At 38.6% G+C, this 23,213-nt stretch overlaps 2 protein-coding genes across 2 annotated transcripts; both read right to left on the bottom strand.

The window, feature by feature from the left end:
• Positions 1–306: 306 nt before the first annotated feature.
• On the bottom strand, positions 307–6,143 carry eif2b2 (eukaryotic translation initiation factor 2B, subunit 2 beta). The gene is made up of 8 exons (XM_012867370.3): positions 5,972–6,143; positions 3,962–4,082; positions 1,564–1,715; positions 1,119–1,282; positions 941–1,036; positions 724–861; positions 579–645; positions 307–497 (listed from the first exon to the last, which is right to left on the bottom strand). The coding sequence occupies exons 1-8, from the start codon at positions 6,141–6,143 to the stop codon at positions 340–342; spliced, it is 1,068 nt and encodes a 355-aa protein (XP_012722824.1). The 3' UTR covers positions 307–339.
• Positions 6,144–13,966: 7,823 nt separating this feature from the next.
• On the bottom strand, positions 13,967–22,395 carry tmed10 (transmembrane p24 trafficking protein 10). The gene is made up of 5 exons (XM_012867389.3): positions 22,197–22,395; positions 19,761–19,881; positions 19,406–19,479; positions 16,433–16,559; positions 13,967–15,255 (listed from the first exon to the last, which is right to left on the bottom strand). The coding sequence occupies exons 1-5, from the start codon at positions 22,380–22,382 to the stop codon at positions 15,134–15,136; spliced, it is 630 nt and encodes a 209-aa protein (XP_012722843.1). The 5' UTR covers positions 22,383–22,395; the 3' UTR covers positions 13,967–15,133.
• Between the last annotated feature and the right edge of the window lie 818 nt (positions 22,396–23,213).

Here is a 23,213-nt window from a genome sequence, read left to right as displayed (position 1 = left end):
CTATTTTTGTTCAGTCCCCTTTAGTTTAATACCCATCAATAAAATGCAATGTCATATTTCTTTAGAAGTGACCCACTAAGGAAATAGCATTGTTGATCTGTTTTTCAAGTAAACGCAAAGTGAACTTCTGTTTGGCACTTTCACTTCTCGTCATTCTGAGGTCTGTTTGACATCGTAACTTCAAGTGTCATTTAGTTGCATAGTGCTTCTACCAATGAGCCAGTTTGAGACATTATTATTATTATTATTATTATTAGGCATAAAACAGTTTAGCTGCAAAAAGAAAAAACAAGCTCTGCAGACCCATTTTAACTTAAATGAATTTATTTGTTACAATGATTAAAGCTCGTGATCCTCTGGGTGGTACAGTTCACTCATCAGCCTGTAGATATAGGAAGGTGCGTGTCCCCCAATGTTAGAGATGAACAGCGTGATGAGCTCAGGAGGGACGTAGTCGAACACCGGACAGTGCACGTTGACCTTTGAGAGGATCTCGCCTGAAACAAGTAAAGTTAAAACAATTGGCATATTCTACCAAAGATGAACTTTAAACTTAAGGTCGAATGGTGAGGGTGTACCTTCAGTGAAAGGGAGGACTTCATGTGGGGAGACGAACTTATGGAAAGTATCCTCCTCGTTTGGGAACTACATACAGAAAAAAATTATTATTTTTTTTACTTGTGTTTGAGAGTTGGTGCAGAAATCAACCGAGTGTTTTCCCACCTGTGGCGACAGCTTGAACATGGGGGCACAGACGATAAGAGGCGTTGAGTGATGCTTGGCTGCTAAGGCGAGAGTGTGCGTCCCGTTCACGGCCCTCAAACCTCCATTCGCTAGAACCGTCTGAGTTCCTATGATGACCTGCCAAACAGACCCACGTTAAAATACACCGCCTGACCATGCAGTTGCAAAAACACTTGTCTTCTGTGGGGGTAAATACCTTATTGACCCGAGACATGACTGCAAATATCGCAGCGTCAGCAATTACTGTTGTCTCTATGCCGGCTTTGGATAAGTTGGTGGCCATTTCATGTCCCTGTTAAGAAATTAAAGTTTGTTTCTGAGGCTTTCCAAGTAGCCGTTCGCTTTTCACGCTCGTCTCAATGCACTTCAGATACCTGACAGAAGGGGGCGCACTCTGCTACGATGACGTGAAACTTGCGTTTCCGAGCAGCATCTCCGAGGAAAGCCTCCACCGTGCGAGAGCGCCCGATGGTCATGATGACCTCGTTGGAGTGGATGTGCTCCAGGGCCTGCATGGAGATGTTGTCTGTTGTTCCCTCTGGAAAGGAAAAAATCAGAAAAAAGGAGAAAATTAAAAACTCTTCAAACACTCAGTTTGTAATTGTTGTCCAGTTTCCTTGTTAATGGCGTACACCTCTGCTACCTGTAAATAACCAATCGTGTTTGTGTGTATTTTCATTTCAGAATGAGTGTACTGTGACGTACTCTTCGTTAGAGAAGATTAGTAAGCAAACAACCACATAAAGAGGAAGGCCAGACTCTGAGCCGTGGGTAGTTAATTGGACGTGGATGCGGTGTAAAGCAGCTCCGCCGTCTTACCCAGCTCAGTGAGGAGCTCGTTGATGGCCTCAATGACATTAGCTTTGAGGGGGGCAAAATGCTGCCTGAAGTTCTCCTCGCTGAGTCCTCCAGAAGTCAGCAGCTTATGGAGGGACTCCTGCTGGTCTGCCTCCTCGCTGCTACCTCGAGATCTGAGGGAGGGGGGAAAAAAATCCCAACAGGTCAAAACATTTGAGAAAATGTTGTCGTTTTGTTTAAACAATGAGTTTAGGTATCCGAAGTGTAATTTAGCAGCTTCCATCTCGATTACATATAAACCCTGACTCTATACCATTATCAAGTGAATCAGGAGATATCAAACATAACTGGTAGCCGTCTGGTGATGTCACATGTGTGGAACGTGATTTAAAAGCTTTCATTAAAGTCTGGAGAATGAAAGTTGAGGCATAGTGCGTACAAATAAAGAGACTCAAACACATGAGCTATAGACAAATCTACAAGAGACAAAAGCAGACTGAACCGTGCAAATGGTTTATTTTCAAACGCTGAAAATGTTTCTCATATTCTTGTGGATGAATTCTTGAACCCCTTGCTTACAACATTGCCTCAGTTCTGCGACATACATGATCCAGTTTTACTCCAGCTTCGGCTGTCAGGTAGGTGCACTCACATTTGACTCCGAAATACGTTCAAGGTGGCCTTAATAACTGCAAGTTGCTTATGGTCCCATGGCTGCAAAGCAAGCCAAAATCATCACGGCTATGATGGGTTTGTGCTGATATGCTGTGTTTGGTTTTGGAGCATTACAGCCAAAGCTTCTCTACCGCGGTCTCATCTGTCAAAAGGCAATTATTCCAGACGCGGTAGTGGATTTAATGTTGCAAACATAAGCCACGCTGCGGCATTCTTTTTAAAAAGAAGGGGCTTTCTCTTGGCATCGCTTCCAAATAAGTCCCATTTGTTTAGTCTTTTTCCTAATTGTACTGTGAGGAATTTTAACATTTAACTCATGAAATAAAGCATACAGGGTGTTAGACGCAGCTGTTGAGTGTTTTTGCCATTTTTTCTAAGCACTGCATTGTCTAAACTTGGGGCTACTTTCATAACTTTTACAGAGATACTTTCCACACGCTCCAATAAACAGCTGCTTTAATTGCCAGCACCTGGTTCCTACTTTCCCTCTTAAATACTATTGAAGCAGCAAGTGGTACCTATAGTGTCTATCTGCCCTCGGTAATCAGATTTCAAGACCTCCGGGTCGGAAAATGTTGGAATTATTTGTACTATTCTCTACATGTTTTATTTTATTTCCCATATTCATCGTATTTATCATGTATTTACTCATTACTATTAAAAAGGTTTTACGGTTTGAGTTTATTCAGATATTAAAGTGTCTTTCAGATGACTAATCTTTCTCTCCTATGTGACAGAGTGAGGTTTTGTGAAGAGAAAAAGTCTCTTGATATAAAGTTGTTTTTGCAGCACTATCTGCAACTGTGAGGAATTGCACCTCGCCATATGTGGCAACTCCTTTCCCTGAGAACTGAATGCTCAATTGTTCTGTATAACTGAACTGCTAGTTTATAATGTTGAAGGTCACACTGCAGTTTGCTTCCCTGGGAAAATAAAAAGTAAGGGGAGGCAGGGATACACTTCAGAGCGATGGGAGACACATGCCTGAATGTGTTTCTGGCGTTCTCCTTGCCAGAGAAGATCTGTTGTCTTTCCTTTTTGTGTTGTTTAAATGAATGTTTTAGGTGTTTAAACCTGGCAGAAAGGTTAACTGGAACGGTCCCTAAAGTCAGTATTACGAGTCGGAAAGTTGCTGCAACAGGATGCTACCCAACATCAGCCTTCATGATGGCTGCTACTCGCAGCAACACTGAGTAAAACCTCATTCTATTACTGTTTGTAGCAGCTCTCTATAATTTATGTAACATTTAGTTAGTCCTACAGGAGCTACCTCTCAGTGCTCATCAGACGGGATGTTTCAGCTCCGTTTATTTGCACAAAATACCGCCTAGAGCAGCGTTATTGTCATTGTTATTGTTTTAACAACAGTGCGAGCATCCATGTTTTTTTTCCCCCTCCTGTCCGACAAGAGGGAAACTGGAACACAAAAAGGCGGAGATGACGTAATCTGCTGTGTTTGTACATTTAAGGCAGGATTCAAATATTGTACAACCTGGCAAACAACAGATGATATTAAATACGCTCACACACACACACAAAATCACAATTTACTTTTTACCATGACTGTATGTGGACGGATATTTATTTGTCCAGTCATACCACATGTTACAATAACTTGATGCGTTACGAACACATTTAGCGACATAATCTGACTATCTTTACGTGCTGCTGTCATTTTGTCCAGCAGGGATTATCTTGCATTCCCACAGCATGAATTAGGTGACTGTCTGCAGTCTCTCCTCACCTCGCGTACTCCTCTCTGATGATCTTCAGGACCCTCCTGATCATGTTGCCCACCGTTGTCTCTGAAGGCTGGGCGGCCGTCATTCTCCTTCCTTCTTTCCGGATTATCTCCATCAGATCACCTAAAATCAGAAATCAAACACACGTTTAATGGGGTTTATCGGTCGTTTCTCACATTTGTGTTGTTTTAACAACTCAAAAAAAAAAAAAAAAAGTAAAAAACAAAGCAACTGGACTTGTTTTCAGTAGTTGAAGACGTTTCGCTTCCTCTCCAGGAAGCTTTCTTAATTGAAAAAGTCTGGAGTAATGCAGAGTAACAAACTTTATACCATTGCCCAACAAAGGCCTTGTAATGGCTTAGATAACATGCAAATTCAATCGAAACAGGTCCATCCCTTAGTAATGGGCGGTCGTTAAAGCCATTAAGCCAGGAGATTGGACCGAAACTGGTCCACTCCTCTGTAACGAGGAGTCGTTAGGGTTGTTGTTGGCTTGGCTTAAAGGGGAAGTCCGGTCAACAAGGAAAAATCAGGGTATCATTAGCTATAACTAAAACTAATACGTTTGTGGTTATTTAATGAACTTATCTTTAATCAATAAGAAAATAAAAACATAAATTGTCGTCTGAATCACTGTGTATGGGGGCTGACATTACTGCCCATATTTGGGCAGTAAGGGGCGTTTGACATCACATCCTGGGGCGTGGAAAAGCGGAAGCGGCGACAGCATTTCTCTCCGCTTTCCATGCAAAGTCAATAGGAGCCGTTCTACATAGCTGCGATCATCAATAATTTTTTCGTATTTACAGAGGACTTCACTGCTGACATTCCCACGAGCAATTGCTAAAGGAACAATGCCCACGTACATGGCCATCGGATGTTCCAACACAACTGGTAAAAGTGGAAAAAAACATTGCTTATTTCAACACAGTCACTTCAGCGATCTCTCCTCCGCTGTGTGTGCGTGTGTGTGTTTGTGTCTGTGTGTGCGCGCGCTCAGCTGCAGCGCCGTGCAAAGCTGTGCTCTGCCCAGCATGTGCTGGAATGCTCTTATATTTTAATACTTATACTATAATAATCAGCTAACTTAAGTCACTTCAGCGATCTCTCCTCCGCTGTGTGTGTGTGTGTGTGTGTTTGTGTGCGCGCTCCACGGCTCAAAGCCGTGCTGCGCGGAGCGCGCACATACACACAGACACACAGACACACAGACACACACACACAGGCGTGTATAGATATATTCTGTAGGACCCGACTGAGTTTGCAATGGAAAAAGGTGCGCTGGATTCCGTCAAAAGTCCGGTTTCTGTCAAGAAACTCTTCTAAAAAATCCATATCGCTATCAGATGATGATGACTCCACAGAACTCTCATCACTGTCACTAAGTACTTCATCACTCTCTGCTTCGTACAGAGCACCAGCCCTCGCCATCTTGGAAAATAGTGCGCGTGACAAACAGAGCGTTGAAACTTGCTCAACAGCGGGTCCGCCGAGTGACGTCAAAAAATGGGAGGTGACAGTACTATTCTTGACCAAGATGGATTCCTCCAAATAAACATGATTAAATGAGAATTATTATTAATTAAAAAAACTTATAATTTTTTGCACAGTATGTAGTAGTTTTATATTTAAAGTACTTTCAGCAGTTTGAATTCTGATTTTGACCGGACTTCTCCTTTAAAGGAACAATGTTTTGATCACCCGAATGAGGGGTGATCAAAACACCCCTAGACTATCCATCCTCTTTTCTCAAATGAACACTGTAGAAAGCAAAGTCGTTACTTTGTAGTTTTAACAACAGTTTGTTTCAAAACTGAGCCTAAATTGTTGCTAAATTTAACAAACACACAAGTTTATCACGTGCAGCCCGCCCCATTTCTATGATTTAACAGATGTTACATCAGGGGTCTAAGATGTTTGTAACCAAACTACGAACACCTTTACAGCCACTTGGCCCTGTGCAGTATTACCAGATGCCGCTCTGAAATGTACAGTAAAAAAAGAAGAAGAACCTGCGCTGCTCCAGCGGGCCTGCGCTGTAATTTTGCGGAGCAGAGCGGTCGTTTCTCGGGCGGTCTCCGCCGAGCCCCGCAGAGGTCCCGCCCCGCTGCCGCCGCGCTTCAGGTCGGACAGAAAGGCTTCAACCCGCTCCGTCAGGTCCGTTTCTTTGTCGGGGCCCGGCATGGTTGTCAAACAAAACCGACGAGCCGTTCAGGAAAAAGAAGACAGCAGCAGGTTTCCCCTGTGAAATGTTGACCCGGAAGTGCTTGCGATGAACGACATCCGGTGTTGTTACCAGAAAAAGCGTCCCGGTTAAGCTGTCAGATATTTATTTATTTATTTATTTATTTATTTATTTATTTATTTATTTATTTATTTATTTATTTATTGTATTTTTGTATTGAAGTTAACGCCTTTAAATAAAGCCAGGCGATCAGACAGATCAAAAATGAAAATTAGAGTTATTACGAATCACACACCATGTGCATACCAAGCTTGCAATAAAATCATACATAGGTAAAGGATAGAATAACAAAAATGAAAAAAATAAATAAATAAATAAAAACAAGAAAAATAGTAAAGTTCAATTAGGGGTTTTCCATAAGATTAAGCTTCTCTCTACCACCTTGAAGAGTTTCACATCAGTCCGTTTTTCATGTTTCAGTGACGAGAAGAATGGGCACAGTTTTTTATGAAAAGCAATAAAGTTTGGTCTGGATTTGTAAACTCTATTTTTTTGTATAAAAGAAACCTAGCTAAAATGGCTACAGAGTTAATTATGAGGTCATGCTGATAGTTCTTTAAAGTGTAACCATACATAACACGTTCCATTTTCAAAGCTGCATATCTAGACAACCACAGATGTAAATTCTTCAGGCACTTGTATACATACAATCGTGGACTATGTGTTCAGTAGTTTCAGCTTGTTTGTTGCAGAATGAACAATCATTGCATTCAAATCCAAAACGTTTTCATAAAAAATAATTAGAAGGGGACACTTCATTGAAAATCTTAAAATTAATCTCTTTTGCTTTTGGTGTAATAGAATATTTGTGGAATTTGGATCCCAAGGGTTCAACCTCCTTTCTGGAGAAAAAAATGTATAGATAGATTTGAAGAAGTTACAAAAGGGTAATGTTCTTTGTTGAATATATGTCGAATGACAGAGTTGGTTAGTTTGAAGTCCAGTAAGTTTTAACTATTGACCAGAAGTGATAGATTTGGAATTACACCATATGTATGTTAAATTACGAGACACTGATTTAATAATTTGAGGTATTGCGTCGTTAACGTTATATATATATATATATATATATATATATATATATATATATATATATATATATATATATATATATATATATATATATAGATAGATAGATAGATAGATAGATAGATAGATAGATAGATAGATTTGTGGTTATATAATATGAAACTGCAATCCCATTATGGAGTATTATGGGGACTTAAATTGTGTTTAAAAATAATTTTTCCAATAAAGCAAAACTTGTTGGTGAAATAGTGAGAGTTTATGGGTAAGCTTTTGGAAGTCATAGTCACATTTTAGGGGGGAAAAATCAGTGCCTCTTATCTTCAAAAACATTTTGTTTGTGACATAAAACCAAAATTTATTTTGATGTTTAAGATTGCTTCTTAAACAATTTATTTTGATTGTACCATTAGTGCAGTCAAAGTCTATTGCCTTAAATCCACCTTCATTATATTCTTGAACCACAATCCCTATTTAATATAGTCTCTTTTCCCATTCCAGATGTAATAGAAATGTCCTTGATTTACAGCTTTAATCATGTGTTTAGGGATGGACAGAAAATAAGATAAAACGAGAGATGCATTCCATTTTTGTCAGAATAGTTCTGCCTATAATAGACTGGTCTCTCTGGGACCAAGAGTTTAGGTGAGTTTTACTTTTCTTCCAGCTTGTTCCAGATATTAACTCTAGTTAGAGTCCATGTCTAAATATTTGACTGTGGTTTTAACACAAATATTGTGAATAGTAAATTCACTGCAGTTATGACCAGGAAGTAAATTACACTTAAGAGTCAATTTATGTCCAAATGCTTTGGAGAAAAATTATATTGTATCAAGAATTTTAGGGATCTGATCAAAGTTTTTCATGAATATGGCTGTATCATCAGCCAGCTGCCTGATAGATAATTGTTTACCCAAAACTGAAAGTTTTTCAAAGTCAGATTTTTTGACAAGAATGGAGAGTGCCTCTGCTGCCGCAATAAATAGTAAGAGCAAACTTGGACATCCCTATTTAAGGCCCTTATCAATTGAACATCTTGGGAATGTACCTTGAGGTAGTAGAACTGAACTGTTAGTATCCTTATGAACTAAGTTAATTAGATTTAAAAAAGTGTTTACCAAATCCAAAGAGCTCCAGAGAACAGAACATAAATTTGTGTTCAATCATGTCGAAGGCTTTACAGAAATCATAGAACAGAATAAAGCCATCATCTTCTACTAGGTGGTTGTAATCAAGTACATCAAATACAAGTCGTATGTTGTTGTGAATTGAGCAACACTTAATGAAATCCGATTGTGTCTGAGATGATATCATTGATACCACTTTTATGACTGTTTGCATATATATGGTTTAAAAGTTTGTAATCATTGTTTAGTAGAGTCATGTGGTGGAGATTATCAATTGTTGTTGGATCCTTGTCAGGTTTGGATATCAGGGATACGACTCCTTGATTTATTGTGGTTGGTATGATCCATCCATCCATTTTCTTACTCGCTTTATCCCTCATGGGGTCGCAAGGGGTGCTGGTGCCTATCTCCAGGAGTGCAATGTGCGAGAGGCGGGGTACACCCAAGACAGGTCGCCAGTCTGTCGCAAGGCTGTATGATACACATTATGTACATTTCTTTGAGCATATCGAACATTACGTCTTTTAGATGAATCCAGAAGTGTCTATAAAAGTAACTTGATAAGCCATCTGAGCCTGGAGATTTGTCTAAGGCTAAATATTTCGGTGCTTTTTCTACCTCCACCATTCGGATTTCTGCATCACAAAATTTTTTAAGACACTCTTCAACAGTAGGGATTTTTCTGCATCTATATTGGAATAGGAAGAGGAGTAGAATTGGCTGTAAAACTAACAGAATAAACTGAATGACCCCAAAAAGTATTTTCTTTTAGTGGTAACTGGTTATTCGGTAGTATAGCAACCCCTGCTGTCCTATTTGTGCCATGACTACAATAAATCTCGTACCCCCCACTGATTTGACCAAAAATATTCTGCTGTGCTGAATAATTTCTGTGAAGAATTTGTGCTTTTTCATAAAAAAAGAGTCTATCAAACCCCTTACATTGAGGGAGTGTTCAGGTATTGCATGTTCTCGGCCTCCCCTGGTTCTTTTATCTGATAATGTGGTGTTTGTGTTGTAGACTTCTGTAGTGATAAAAAGACTCTTCAAACCATAACTATATTTTACTGTATTTAATCTAATAGGCAGAGGAATGTTTTACAGACACATCAGTGCTGACGTGTTCTTGGTCGAACACGACGCAACGGCAATGAATGCGGCAAGAGCCCCGACTGATAATTTCTTAAGCATTATAAAGAAGTCTAGGTACACGCCCATGCAAGGACTGAACGCTTCCTAATATGTCTTCAGTAAAATAATGTGTCACCACTTGGGTGCTATCTGATGACCTTGTGTCCCAGACTGTCTAGGTGTGCATGCCGCTCCCAGGACTGACGTTCCACTCGTTCATCCCATTTCTACATTGTACTCATACGCCGCATTTCTAACAGGAGACATCCATAAAGTCAGAGCTAAGAGAAAATATGAAGGACAGAGAAACATAGATAAAATAGGATCAACTAAAATAAAACAGAAAAAAAGAGTGTAAGTTTAAGCTTTAAACTCGCTGTGAACCAAGCAGTATCTGTCACTGAGGTATTTGTCTTACTTGGTCATTTCATTTTGAATGGCATTGGAATTTAACAGTTTTGGTATAACTTCCTAGTACTGAATAGTGCAAACAACCAAGAGTTATAAGGTCTGCCTTAAACAAAATATATTGAACTGCAAAAAGAGGTAGGGATTTAGGTGCAAACACCAAATACCACCAAGGTTGTCTGAAACTGTAACATTTTCTTATATAAACAGTGAAATTTAATAGAATTTAAGCCTTATATAATAGAATAGTTATATAAACCCTTTATTTAAACTTAAGGCTTCGTATCCCCAGAGGTATGATTGCGTTCTTTAAGAGTTTACAATAACTCTTCTATCATCAATTTATCCAACAGGACCCTTGTAGTAGACGTTCTTCCAGCTCAAGCTTCCTCCATCTGTGCTGCAGCTCGGGCCTCCCTGTAGAGTTTGCAAAAGTCCTCTTTGAAGCGGATCCCAGCTTGTTTGCAGAATTTGGAGTTCTTTTGAGCCTCCAGTTCTCGTCACATTGGGACGTCAGGACAAATTGGATTATGACTTGATGGTTTCTTCCTTCCTCTCGGTTGCCAAGTCGATGAACACTGTCAAAAACTGTGTCCGTGGTTGAAGCCCACTATGGTGTGATTTCTTTCAGTAGGTCAATGATTTAATGACTAGGGTGTTTATTGTCATTTCTCTTCAGGCCTAGTATTTTAAGATTTTAAGACTCTTGGATCTGTCCAACTCAGTTATTCTTTCTTTCAGATCTTTTTCCTTGGTAAGTTGAAAAGGAAAAGGACCCTGCGTGCTTCCTTTCGCAGCTAATTTAGCATAGGAACGTCACAATGTCCCTTACCGGTGCTAAGGAGCTATATCCATCCGTGTTTCCGTGACACGATGATGTCGGAGTTAAAGGCTGCCTGAAGTTGGCACAGCAGCCTGAAGTTTCTTTCCTACCCAGGATAGTGTTCTTACTGTTGACACCATGAAAGGTCAAGGAACAGGAGCTAGGAGCTTTGATCAAAGGTATGCGGATGGAGCCTATGTCAGATGCAAATCGATTACCTCTGCTGGAACGTTAGAAGCTATTGCTTAGTGTAAGTGGAGTCAACTGAATCCTGATGAGACTGGTGATGTGATCTATTTGGAATGGGTTGGAGGACCGAGCCGTAAACACTGGGGAGTTGGAAGCGCAATCCTCCCCCTCTTTTCAGTTTTGGCCTTTCTCCTTTGACCAAGATGGCTTCCTCTTTGTTCTCCTGTTCTAGATCCAAAATATATATATATTTTTTAGATCCTCATATTTGCCTGTATTGCTGCTTCTCTGTGGAAAATGAAACAGATCTCCACAGCATCCGAGTGCGTGCTTATAAAAATTATCAAATAAGTAGTTCAACATTTCTACAGTACATATTTTGACCATCTAAAGTTGAAATAATCTAGATAGATGCTTCTTTTGTTGTTTTTAACTATTAAAAGCACTTCAGTGGCCTGTTTTTGTCTGTCATATTTGTCTTCGTAGCATTAATTAATCTGCTTAGTCATTTCTGGTTTGTAATTTTGGCTTTTTTAGTACAGCACTTATAAACAAATTATTATTTAAATGTGCTTTGTAAAAAAAAAAAGGATTTGGATTGCATTGTTTCTTGCTGATTGTTAAAGGATGTCAAAAATAAGATGGTCAGCAAAGTAATGACCACGGTGTACCTACAGTAAATTGCACACACCTGATCTTTAATGGAAAGGTCATCCACAAGATTTCTAAATGCGTGTCATGGTCTCCGCTCTAATTTAGCCCAAGAATGTTTTACCACGTTGAGGTCACAGTTCTGTGTAACCCAAAAACAATTTGCTGAGACCACAGTCGCTCATCCATGTCTTTCAGGATCTTGCTTTATGAACTGGCTCCAGGTAATGTTTGAACTTGAAGGGGCCCATCTTCAAACTGTCACAAATAGGGGAATGAAATTAAAAAAAAATAAAAATACATAATATGCTCAAACATTCAGAACTCATTAGCCTGAAAGGTGCGTTCAAATTAACTGCAGACAAGGCGAACGGAGCAAGTTATTTACACGCTATCATGCAAAGGCACGATCAGGAGCAGTTGCCAAAGCGAACAACGCGTTTCGAGCGATGCGAATGGCTCGAATTGGGCAATGTAACTAAGACCCGGTTCGTTACTGTGAAGTAAAAGCATGGCTCTTACCTGAAAAGCTTGAACATGCACATAGCACTTTGGATAGCACACTGCACTTTAAAGTTTTTACTAATTTGCACATCCCCAGGCTCCAGCCTGTAGAAATAAGAATGATGAATGTGATTTTGGTGATATCTTTTGGGTGTCAGTGTATTGTGTATGTGGTATGTTTTAAAGGGTTTTAGAGTGGTGTAATGGTTTTTTTTCCTAACCTTGTGTCCAGGTGTCTGGCAAAAAGATTCCCCAGAGACCAGACACCTATTTGAAACCTTCCGGGCCAGACCAAGAACAAAGAAGGCATGGGGGAGTGGTTTACTGGTTTTAGAATTGCTGGAGAATTATTTATTGTAGTTGTGTTTTGATTTAGAATTTTGTCTTTTTAATTAGTGGGTTTATTTCTACATAATTATTGGTGGGTTTTTTTGGAGGAATTTTACATTAGTTTTAAAGGAACAAATGTTTGTACACCCCTAGTTGTTTTAAATGGTTTTTATCTAGTTGGGCATGGCCCCTTTAAAAGCCATCTGGTTCACTCAGAGAGTTGGGAGTTTCTGCAATGTCACCTGCTGTTCTGCTGCTACTAGATAAAACCTTAACCTCCATGCACATACTGACTGCACTTGCACTTTTTTTTTATTGAAAATAAAAGGACATCAAAACTGCTTGACTTTTCAATTTTTGTTCATTGGTACCAACTTTGTTTGTTCCACCGCTCGTGCCAACCTGACTGCACTGATCCACATGGTGGGATAGTGTTGAAACTGTGAATAGTTTGTGCGACTGGAGTGATTTGCTTGAGTTAAACAGTCTGAACGTTTTGTCATTTTGCATTGCGTTAAGGGTCCTCATCCATTTATTTAAGCGTAAAGAAGTATTTTGTTATTTAGACAGTACAATTAGGCTAGATTTGTATTGAGAAATGAAGACAGATGGACGGATGCAGCTCTTGGAGCAGGTGGTGGTACCCACCGAACTGGCTGCATCTCTAAAGGACCTGGTGGGCCTAGGGACGCCAGCGTTTACCTTTCACCTTACATACAGCACCATGACTCGTGTAGGTCTGCCACGGTGGGTTGAACAGACAAGAGGAACTGGCAGGAGGACAGATGCTCCTCCTATTTGCAAATTGTTTGCAAGTGGCAAAATGTCAAGTGACCAATGCAAAAACTATACCTCACTTGCATTTAAAATTTTGCACCAAATCTAACCTCCAAAGTACATCAGACCACGTCCTCCTTTGACCAAACATTACAGTTGTCAAAATACAAAGAGGCAATTACCTTCCTACCAGCAATTTCCAAACCATGATTAAAACTATCAAACTAGAAGATAGACGTTAATTCTCCCCGCTGCTAAGTATCCAGCAGCACATTCTCATTAAATGCTTTACATCACACTTGATGCAAGGGAGCTGCTTAACCACAGAAACTCATTGTAAGAAGCCCTCTAGACACAGTTGTCGACTTAATCTGAAAGCCAAAAGATATTTGGAAGTTCGTAGATGCTGAATCAGAAGAACGTTGCCAACTCTTACATGCTGTGTATCTACAGCCCTCCATCTGTGAGTGTTATAGCCTATCGTTATGTGGGTGAGCTTGCTTTGTTCTCAGCTGACTTTTGAATGTTTCATAGTGAGGAAATCAATGAATGAGCTTCTTGCTCAGGAAGCATCCCATCAACCATGCTTTGTTTGACTTAAGCTCTTAAAAGCAGCTCAGTGTTTCAGCAGTGTTCTCTGGAAAAGTTACCTGCTTGCACTTATTTGGATGGAATTTGGTTTAGGGATTTTTCATACCCTAAACCAATATCTGGAACAATTATTCTTCTGTCTACACAAAAAAAAAAAAAAAAAAACACACACACACACACACAGAAAACACAAAAAAGCAACTCATGTAAATCCATCCAATATTTTATTGAATAAAAGCCCAACACAAATTTACAAAATTTACCAGTCAACATAAAAATTGGCTGCGCTCCATGCGCATGTTTGTTGTTAAAAATGTACCAGGACAGCCTTCAATACGTCCTGTCAAAACAAAAAAAAAAAAAAAAAAAAACAATATGAATATCTGTAACCACCCGCATTCCTGTTAGCCAGGCCTCAGATATTTGAATGAAAACGGGAACACTGGATGGATCAGCAAGTGATATTCTGAAACTTAGACTTGCTAGAATGTGAAGCAAAAGGGTGTCGGTTCAAATCTTGTCACAGCCTCAAATCACTGTAATCCGACAAGACAAAGTTTGCATAAATACATCGAAAAGGGGAAAAACTGGATGTTGGAAGGATATTGGTTTCAGGATACTTTTGATGTATGTAAAAAAAAAAAAAAAAAAAAAAAAAAAAAAATTATCTGAACATGCGAAAGTTTAAAGAGATTAAATTTATAATTGAGAAAACATTAACCTGAAAACTCAAACCCCACCCACCCGAGAAAAAAAAAAAAAAGATACCAGTAGAAGCAACTAGGTGGTAATTACCATATGAAAACAAACTAAAGACACAGTTAAATTTAGCTACCGAACACGTATGTAATTTAGGTGACAACACGGAGGTTCAGAGGTTGCCAACTGTCTTAAAGGAACAAACTCACCAAGTCTCAAAAAGCCTCCACTTGATAAAAGGGTGTTTAGTTTGTGTGGCTTTCCAAAGAATGTGTACAATAACAGAAGAGCAGACATTCACTTGTGGCACATCCACTCAAACTGAGCTCAAAAACAAAAAGAAACAAACTTTTCAAACGTTTCATGGAGAGAAAGATCTTATTTAACAAAAGCAACATTCACAACAGTGTAGAAAGAAATGGCCATCCCCCATGTCCCACAATGCATTTCTCTCTACAGGGTTGTCATGTTTCCAACGACTAAATAAGAAGCAGGTAAATCTTATTTTCCCCCAGAGGAAACATGGATACTCTCAGAGCTTCGAAAACTAGATTTTGAGCCCCCTAAACCCCACTTGCTGTTTGTTGAAGCTAGTCCAAGGAGGGTGGATGCTGGGATGTGTTTGCTGACTGGGAGGCAGCGTCCCTCGAGGGAAGGAGCCAGATGAGTGGATCTACTCGATCAGCTTCTTTGCCTTGAAGAAGCGCCGCAGGTAGAAGACCTGCCACGTGGCCAGACCGATGAGACAGCACATGGAAAATATGCTGAAGTACAACACGCGCGTGTTCGTTGACTCTGTAGAGATCAGAAAGAGTCATGTTATTCAAAAGCAAGAAAAATGAGTTCCTCGGGCAATAAATTAAAAAGTAATTTCATTTAGATTAGGAGTCAGCAACCTCTGCAGTTCAAAGAGCTTTCTTTGCCCTTGCGCCATCAAAATTCAAAGTGTCTCAACCCACAAATCCTTGAAATTTATAAATACACAATAGGGCTGAACAATTAAATCGCATTTTCAATATACCGGTAATCGTGATTTTAAAAAAACGCAATTTCCAAATCGCAGAGGTCTGCAATTTTTGGCTATGTAACAATTAGGGAATTAGACGCGTCCTTTAGGTGTCAGTAAAATGTTTGAAGTGGTTTTGCCTCCACATGGAAGGGAAGACAGTTGCAGCAGTGAGATAATCTAATTGTATTACTTGTTTTAGAGTTTGTATAATCATACAAAGCATTAAGTAACTTACTGGTCAATCAGTTTAATACATAGACTTGCTTGTTGGTTGGACTTTGCACTTTATCTTCAACAAGGATTGATGTCTAATTAAATTAAAAGCTGTTCTCTTGAATAATATTCTGATCAATAGAAACATTAAAAAGTTCCTATATAAAATAGTCCTTGTTTACAAACATCTTTATTAAGAGGCCATTTTTGTTGCATTAAATCACAATATTAAGAAAAAAAAATCGCAATTAGATTATTTTAAAAAAATCGTTCAGCCCTAATACACTATACATAACTTTGCTTCATTGTTAAATTTTATTTAAGAACTCTAAACTATTACTATAAAAAGGTATTTCCCTCAGAAAATGAGGCAAACTGAGACCTTTCTATATCCTTGAACACTGTAGAAAAGTAGCTAGCCAACTAAAAAATAAAAATAAAACACCAAACTGTAATTATGATGTCGCTGACAAAAATAAAAAAAATCCCATAAGCCACTAGGATCAATATATTGGAAAAGAGCTACTTTGATGTTGCATAAAAATGTTGCAACTGCTCACACCAGCCTTGCCTTAACATTATCTATGCAACCAAAAACGTTGCTCATTTTACATCGTTATTGTCCCAGGTTATGAAGAGCCCCCTTTGGCTCCGGAGCCTCTCCCTGACCCTGACCCCGGCTCAGGGTTTTTATCCTCATTTTAAAATGACGTAGAAATGAAAACCTGTGTAAATACTGTGTTGGCGTACCATTGGTGTCCCGCATTTCCTCTTCTCTCTTCTTCATATACGCAAAGTCATTGACGATGGACTCAGACAGGTCTTCCAGCCGCCTGAGCTCAACCTCCAGAGGCTTCAGTTTTTCCACCTTTGCAATCTGGAGGAAAAAAAAAAAAAAGAACAAGCTTATAAAACCACTAGAAGATAATAGAAAATAAGATAAAACAAGATGGAAAACAGAACATTTGAAGTGACATTAAATGCTCAGTCCAGCAGGTGTCACTCTTGAGCTAAAAAAATAACACTGTTCACCTATAGGTTTGAACACATAACAGAACTTAGATTTACTGAAAAAACCTTTCCATATTTGTCTGGCATTTCCTGCATTTGTCCAGTTTGCACATTTCATAAAGCCCCGCCTCTTTCTGGGAACATTACAAACACTGGAATTACTGTTGCTTAAGTTCACTTTAAAATGTGATAAGAGCATCTGACTCCTTAGAAGCAAGTCAAGTGAGTAAGTAAAAAAGAGAAGAAAAAAAAACCCTGTACACATTCCTGTATTTGGTGCAATCCCCCCATCCTGTTCTATTTATTGGTGGGATTTCTGAGCCTAATCTGACACAGAGAAAATAGTTTAAACATTTAAAACCCAAAATAGTATGATATCCAAACTCAGGGAGCCAAAATATTAATCTTAGACTCCCTGCTTGTTTAATACGTGTGCCTCCATACTTCATGGCTTCGTAGATTACCACTGTAGGGACAGCTTTTATAACAGATCTATCGGTAGAGGTCAGGGGTACTCTGACTGGAAATGCTGATGGAAAACAGACGTGTAGATATTATCATAAGTCAACAAGTCTTGTTGGACATTCCAGGAATGCTCCTGCACTGTAAAGCTGCCAAGATGTGGGTTAGTAATATTGACCTGGATCAAAGTCAAGTGTGCTTAGTTTTGCGTTTTAGGCTTTTCCGACTAATAGGGCTGGACGATATATTTTTTTAAAAAGCATATTGATGAAATAGAAATCATAATCGATATCAATAATTATCAACAAATTCAAAACATATTTTAAGTGCAGCCTGGACCGTTTTATATTGTTGCTTAGCGACCCATTTTTGGATAAAGAACACAAAAAACACTGAATTCAAATTCAACCCTTCATTCAACCAACTTTTTACCAAAAGTGCAAGTTTTTAAAAAAGAAAAAAAGAATGTATTCTCTCTGGACTCTCTGAAGGGGACTCTCTGCAGCTTGATGACAGAGCTCTTGGTTCTGCGTTGTGATTGGTTGGGAGGATTTAATGACTGTAGTATTAACCAACATGGCTAGAATGCATAAGGAAGGAAACATTTTATTCTTTTGAACTTTTTATTGACCCTCTTTTCTATCATCGATATACGTCTATCGGTCGATATATATAGTTATTGAATTATCGTCCAGTCCTACTTATTAAAGTGCTACAATAAAACTTATTTATTCCTAACATTTATAGCTAGGGCTTTTTTTTCCTTTCTTTTTTTTAAAGAGACTATGAGACTAGATTGTTTATATCAAGATGGTCCATCTTATGTTGTAATTATATTTTTGATGTATTCCAGTAAGTTATTTTTCAGCCATTTCTCATATACATTTACAACTGTTTGTAAAAAAAAAAATTGCCTGGGAGACATTTGGGATAAAACTTTGGTTCATAGATGCCTTTTTATAGTTACTTTATTAAAAGAAAAACATCTCGAGATAAATATCGTATATGGGCATTCAGCCTGAAAATTTGCGGTATATAATTTTTGGCTGAATATCGCCCAGCCCTTTTTGCAGTGAATCTCGAACTCCTTATTAAAACTGAGCACAATAAAAGGTCCTCTTTACGGTTATTTCCACAGGCTTGTTTTAGATTTGAAGGATATTTTTTATGAAAACTGTTTGAGTGTTTGAGAAGAAGATGGACTATGCTGTGAAATATTTAGTTTTTAGGTTGCATTAAATAAAAGAACCAAGTATTTCCTGAACCAAGACCCAATAGTCTTTAATTTCATTAGTAATGTACTGTTAATTTTGTTTTTAAATTATTTTCTATTTGAGTAAAATACACTCATGTGGTGCTAAATAATTTAATATGCAAGTTGTTGGTCAATTTTCTATAAAAAAAAATAAAAAAAATTTGCTTTCCATAATAAGCGAAACTACAGATAAACGACACTTAAAGTCAATGAAATCCTGCACAGTAAAGAGGAACTGACAATCAGGAGAAAGAAAAGGGAAAAAAAAATTCAGAGCACAGCTTGTGTCTGCCAAACAGACAACGTTGTGCAACTACGTTTTTTTTCTTCTTTCAAGTACACCCTCTTCTGAACAGGTTGCTATACATGCGCAACTTGGGCTCCGCCTTCTTGCTAACAGACAGGAATGCCCTCTTCAAGTTCAACCCAACATCCGCCGACGCAGTCGCTTAGCTGAACAGTATGTAATGTTTGCACAACATGTGTGGGCAGAGAAAGGCGACTCTCAGCTTCGAGCGATCTATTCTTTTTGCAGCCATTAAGAATCACCTGAGGCAACCAGATCCCTAGAAAGACGCACAACAGATTCCCACCAACATGCCATTTTAAAAAAAATAATAATAATATTGCTGTGCCAAAATTTTATTTTTTTACATTTACTGGCTGTTTCTTAAAAATGACAATTTCACATTGTTGACATATGAAACCCACACAGGCTGTGTGGGCACAAGAAAGCAAACAGACTTTTTTTTTTTTTTAAACTGTCTTTCTATTCTTTAGCATCAAATAACCTGAATAAAGGATATTTAAAAACTGAATTAAACCAAAAGCTTGCAAAAAGAGTAATTTGCTTTATAAACACTGATGCCAACAGTTTCCAAACACGGCTGGAGGAAAAGTCCCCGCTGTTTAGTCCAGACATTTTATCTGCATGTTTGGATTTGAATCATTACTCATCATCAGGAAGCACAGACTTCAGTCGCCTGACATTTTACCTCTTCGTAGTTTTTGGCCTCGACACCATGCTTCATGTCCAGATTGACCAGTTGGTCCGGCACTCTTCCCGTTCCTGTGGATTTTCACATGATTTACGCTTTAACAGAATACAAAACTCAAAGTTGTGACTGATTTGCAAAGCACAGTTAACGTTCCGTAATAGCAAGCTAAAAATAAAAGGTTTTATTAATCAGAACATCTGAGGACTTACACATCAATGGAGCCTCTGAGTAATTTATTAATAAAGTAATTCACAGTACAATAAGACACCAAGACTGTGTTTTAGGTGGACACATCGGATGAGTTTTTATTTCTTTCATGCCTTGGTCGTGGAGCTTTGAGGCGAACACTTACCCATGGGGGATTTGCTTTCAAAGCAAACCTCAAACATGTCATAGTCCTCTGTGGTGAAGGCGAACTTTCCTTTTGTTGCATCTTCCTTAGAGTACAGAGTGTGGCTGGAAGAGTCAGTGATCTACAAAAGTTACAAAAACAAGAGTTTCTATGGACGTTTTGGCAGAACATACCTGTCAAAGTAGCTAGAAATCCTTTAATCGTTTTTATTTTAAGAACTTAAAACGCAGTCGTACAAATTTATTTCGGGAAAAGACTGCAGTCTCTAAACAATAAGTGTGAAACCTTTCATTTGGTTGGTTGACCTCGCGGAGGACCATTAAAATATTATTATTATTTTTTTTTTTTTTAAAAAGGGTCTGGAAGCAGAGAAGTCCGTTAATGAGTTAAAGGCGGTTTCCAGGGCCGATCTTTTCCCCAGGGTGGAGAGTTTGATTTCATGATGAAAAATATGGGCCTAAAAGCATGACATGACTCTGTAGCCCAACTGTTTTTAATAGTTGCTTTGTAATTTCTATTTTCCCATGTTTTATTTTGTATCTACATTTTATTCCAACTTGCTTTTATTGTTTTATTTTCCTATGTTTTAATCATGTAAAGCACTTTGCATTGTCTTTGTACTGAAATGTGCTATACAAATAAATTTGCCTTGCCGATCAACCGAGCTATTTTAGGTCGTCTCACTTGCTTTTTGATTTTAAATGGGTTCTCGATTAGTTATCAGATAGAAATCGGTGCTCTGTTTTAATTAAATTAAAACAAATACTGTGTAACAATGTTCAGTGTGTTCAACTTGTGTATTTTGTAACATTATTTAGTATTTTACCAGCTTCTGTTTCTTTTAATTAAAAAAAAAAAAGAATAATCTGTTTTTTTTTTTTTTTTATATGCGTCTTCTAGAGATGCGCCAATCAAGCTTTACCGCTCACTACCAACTTCCAGTTTTCTGTGAGCTTGACCCGCTGATTCTGATGTCCCAGGGACTGGATGCATTTCTTAACAGTCAAGCAAAGAAACCGCTTTGGTAAAAGCGATGGCAAAGTGAAGAAAGACGTTCCTCTAAAATTAAAAATGAAGACAACGTCACCAGGAGGAGGCCAGAGACAACCTGATAACTGGATTTCAGTTTATTTCGTCCATCAAATGAAATACAAGCTACCAGAGAACCCCTTCTTGTCTGAGGTTCACTAATGCAAATTTAATGAGTATTTTAAGACATTTTCAAGCAAACAGCTGTTACGTTTGTTCTAGTCGCACCTGTGTTCAAAGTGGTCACTTGCTGCCCTACAGTGACACTCGTGTGCAAACTCCCACCTGACAGACTGCCTGCATCACCGGGTGACAACTCGTGCACGCTAGACTACAATATACACAAATAATTTGTTTAAACTTTGAGTGCAATAAATGACCAAATTATATTATTAAAGTGACAAATGTGCAGCAGGTAGCAGCTTTGAATCAGAATGGAAGACGAAGGGATTATTAGTCCCATTTAAGCATTAAAGCTAATGTGCTAAAGGCAATCTTGAGTAAATTTAAAAGGTGCATCTAAAATATGCCATTCCTAGTTACGTTTCCAGACTGAAACAAGCAAACATTTCTCAGTTTTAATGCATTTGACAACCGGTAAGAAAGCCAAATCAAAAAGCAAAACTGTCTGACTTCGTGGTTGCAAATCTGAACTTATTTGGACGATTGCCATTTTAAATTCCTATATGCAGAACACTATTTATAGGCAGCCTTAGATTTAAAGTTATTTTTCTGCATGATAAAGCGCTTTTTATTTTGTTTTACATTCATTCTTACGGCCTGCAAATCCTAAACCTGACAGCTGTTAGCTTTCAAAACATTTAGATTTTAGATTTTGCTCAAAGTTTAAAAGGTGTAGTTAAAGATGCAATTATGAGCTGTGAAGATAAACGCGTCTCCAGACCCGGTTTATATCAATATTTCATAAACAGTAAATGTGACGTGTAGGTGGCTGAGCAGTCTGTTAGAGTGACGTGTAACAGCTACACAGCAGAAACCAACAGAAAATCTTAAATAAATCTAAAATAATTTTAGGTTTTTTTTAGAATTACAGAGTCACAGATAGCATCTGAGTAATCCGAGTTTATGCAACCTACTAAGTACAAAGAAACAAATTAGAAAGAAGACATCAAGAAGCATTAGCTAGCTAGCCAGCTAGCTAGCTAGCTAGCTAGCAGCCTGTTAAACCAGGAAGACGAGTTTTTTTTCGGGCCTAGCTTAGCAACGATGCTAACAACAGTTGTCACTGATTTAAGTCCTCCATCCCTTAAAACTATGCTTACAACAATATGTCATGGCCTCGTCTCACGGCTACCTTTCGTCGCTGTTGATATATGACCATTACAGCCATTGTGGTTTTTACTAAACCCTGAGTTTTGGCGTCAACGGCCGCAAGTGTGTGCTCACCTTCAGGTTAGTTTTGGTGTTCGCCTGCTCGCTGATCTCATAATCCCCCGTAACCAGGACGTCTTTGTGGATCTCCTCTCGTAAACACTTCCTGGAGTTGACCGGTAAAAAGAAAGAGATTGAAACGACCGATTCAATGAGAACCGGTAGCAGCAGTAGCGCAGCAAATCGAGCCATGGCTACCATGAACCGACCGACCAACCAGCCCGTGCCAGCCAACCAGCTTTACGCCGAGCTCCGGCTCCCGCAGGCGGCCTCGCTGAGCGCAGCAGCGCCGCCGCTGATGTGGAGGGACAACTGCGATGAAAAAACCTTGGAGCAGTGGCTGACTGCCTTTACAACCATGATGGGTGTCAGCGTTATATATAAAACAAAATCCGCGTGTGAAGGTGCCAGCTAAAGTTGGTTTAACGGAGTTTCTGTTGACATGTCCTGGAAGGCCACTCAGATAAGAAGAAGTCACTGCTCCTAGAGCAACATAAAAAAATTATCACAGCTTGGAAATGTGGGCGTACTAATGGACAAATATTATTTATTATACGCAAATGTCACACTCTTAAAAGTAAGCCCAATCTTTTGCTATGATCTTTTGTTACAGTGTAAAGTCCAATTTGGTTTTTGAGCATACAAAGGCAGGCCAATTGAGCTTTTAGCACAAATACTACAAGCTTGGACAGAAATGTGTTTGTAGAAAACTTGACTAGAGAAAATGTTATCAAATTTTAAGGCACAAATCGTTTATACCTCACCCAAATTTATATATATATATATATATATATATATATATATATATATATATAAAGAAAATGTGTCCAACGTGCAGGGAGTGAAGAACCTGAAGAGGACACAATTCACATTTTTACCCAGAAATTAATCTTAATTAAGGTGATGACAAAAATTACGAAACATTCTCTGGAAACCCCTTTTTTTCTTCCGGTGCAGCTGCTGTAACAATGTTTTGCAATTTGGGTGAGGGGGTAGAGATACATATTTACACAACTCCACTGTAATAAAAAA

The sequence above is a fragment of the Fundulus heteroclitus genome, chromosome 15 (assembly GCF_011125445.2).
Source record: "Fundulus heteroclitus isolate FHET01 chromosome 15, MU-UCD_Fhet_4.1, whole genome shotgun sequence".
NCBI classification, from domain to species: Eukaryota; Metazoa; Chordata; class Actinopteri; order Cyprinodontiformes; family Fundulidae; genus Fundulus; species Fundulus heteroclitus.
This window is presented reverse-complemented; position numbering and strand designations above follow the sequence as displayed.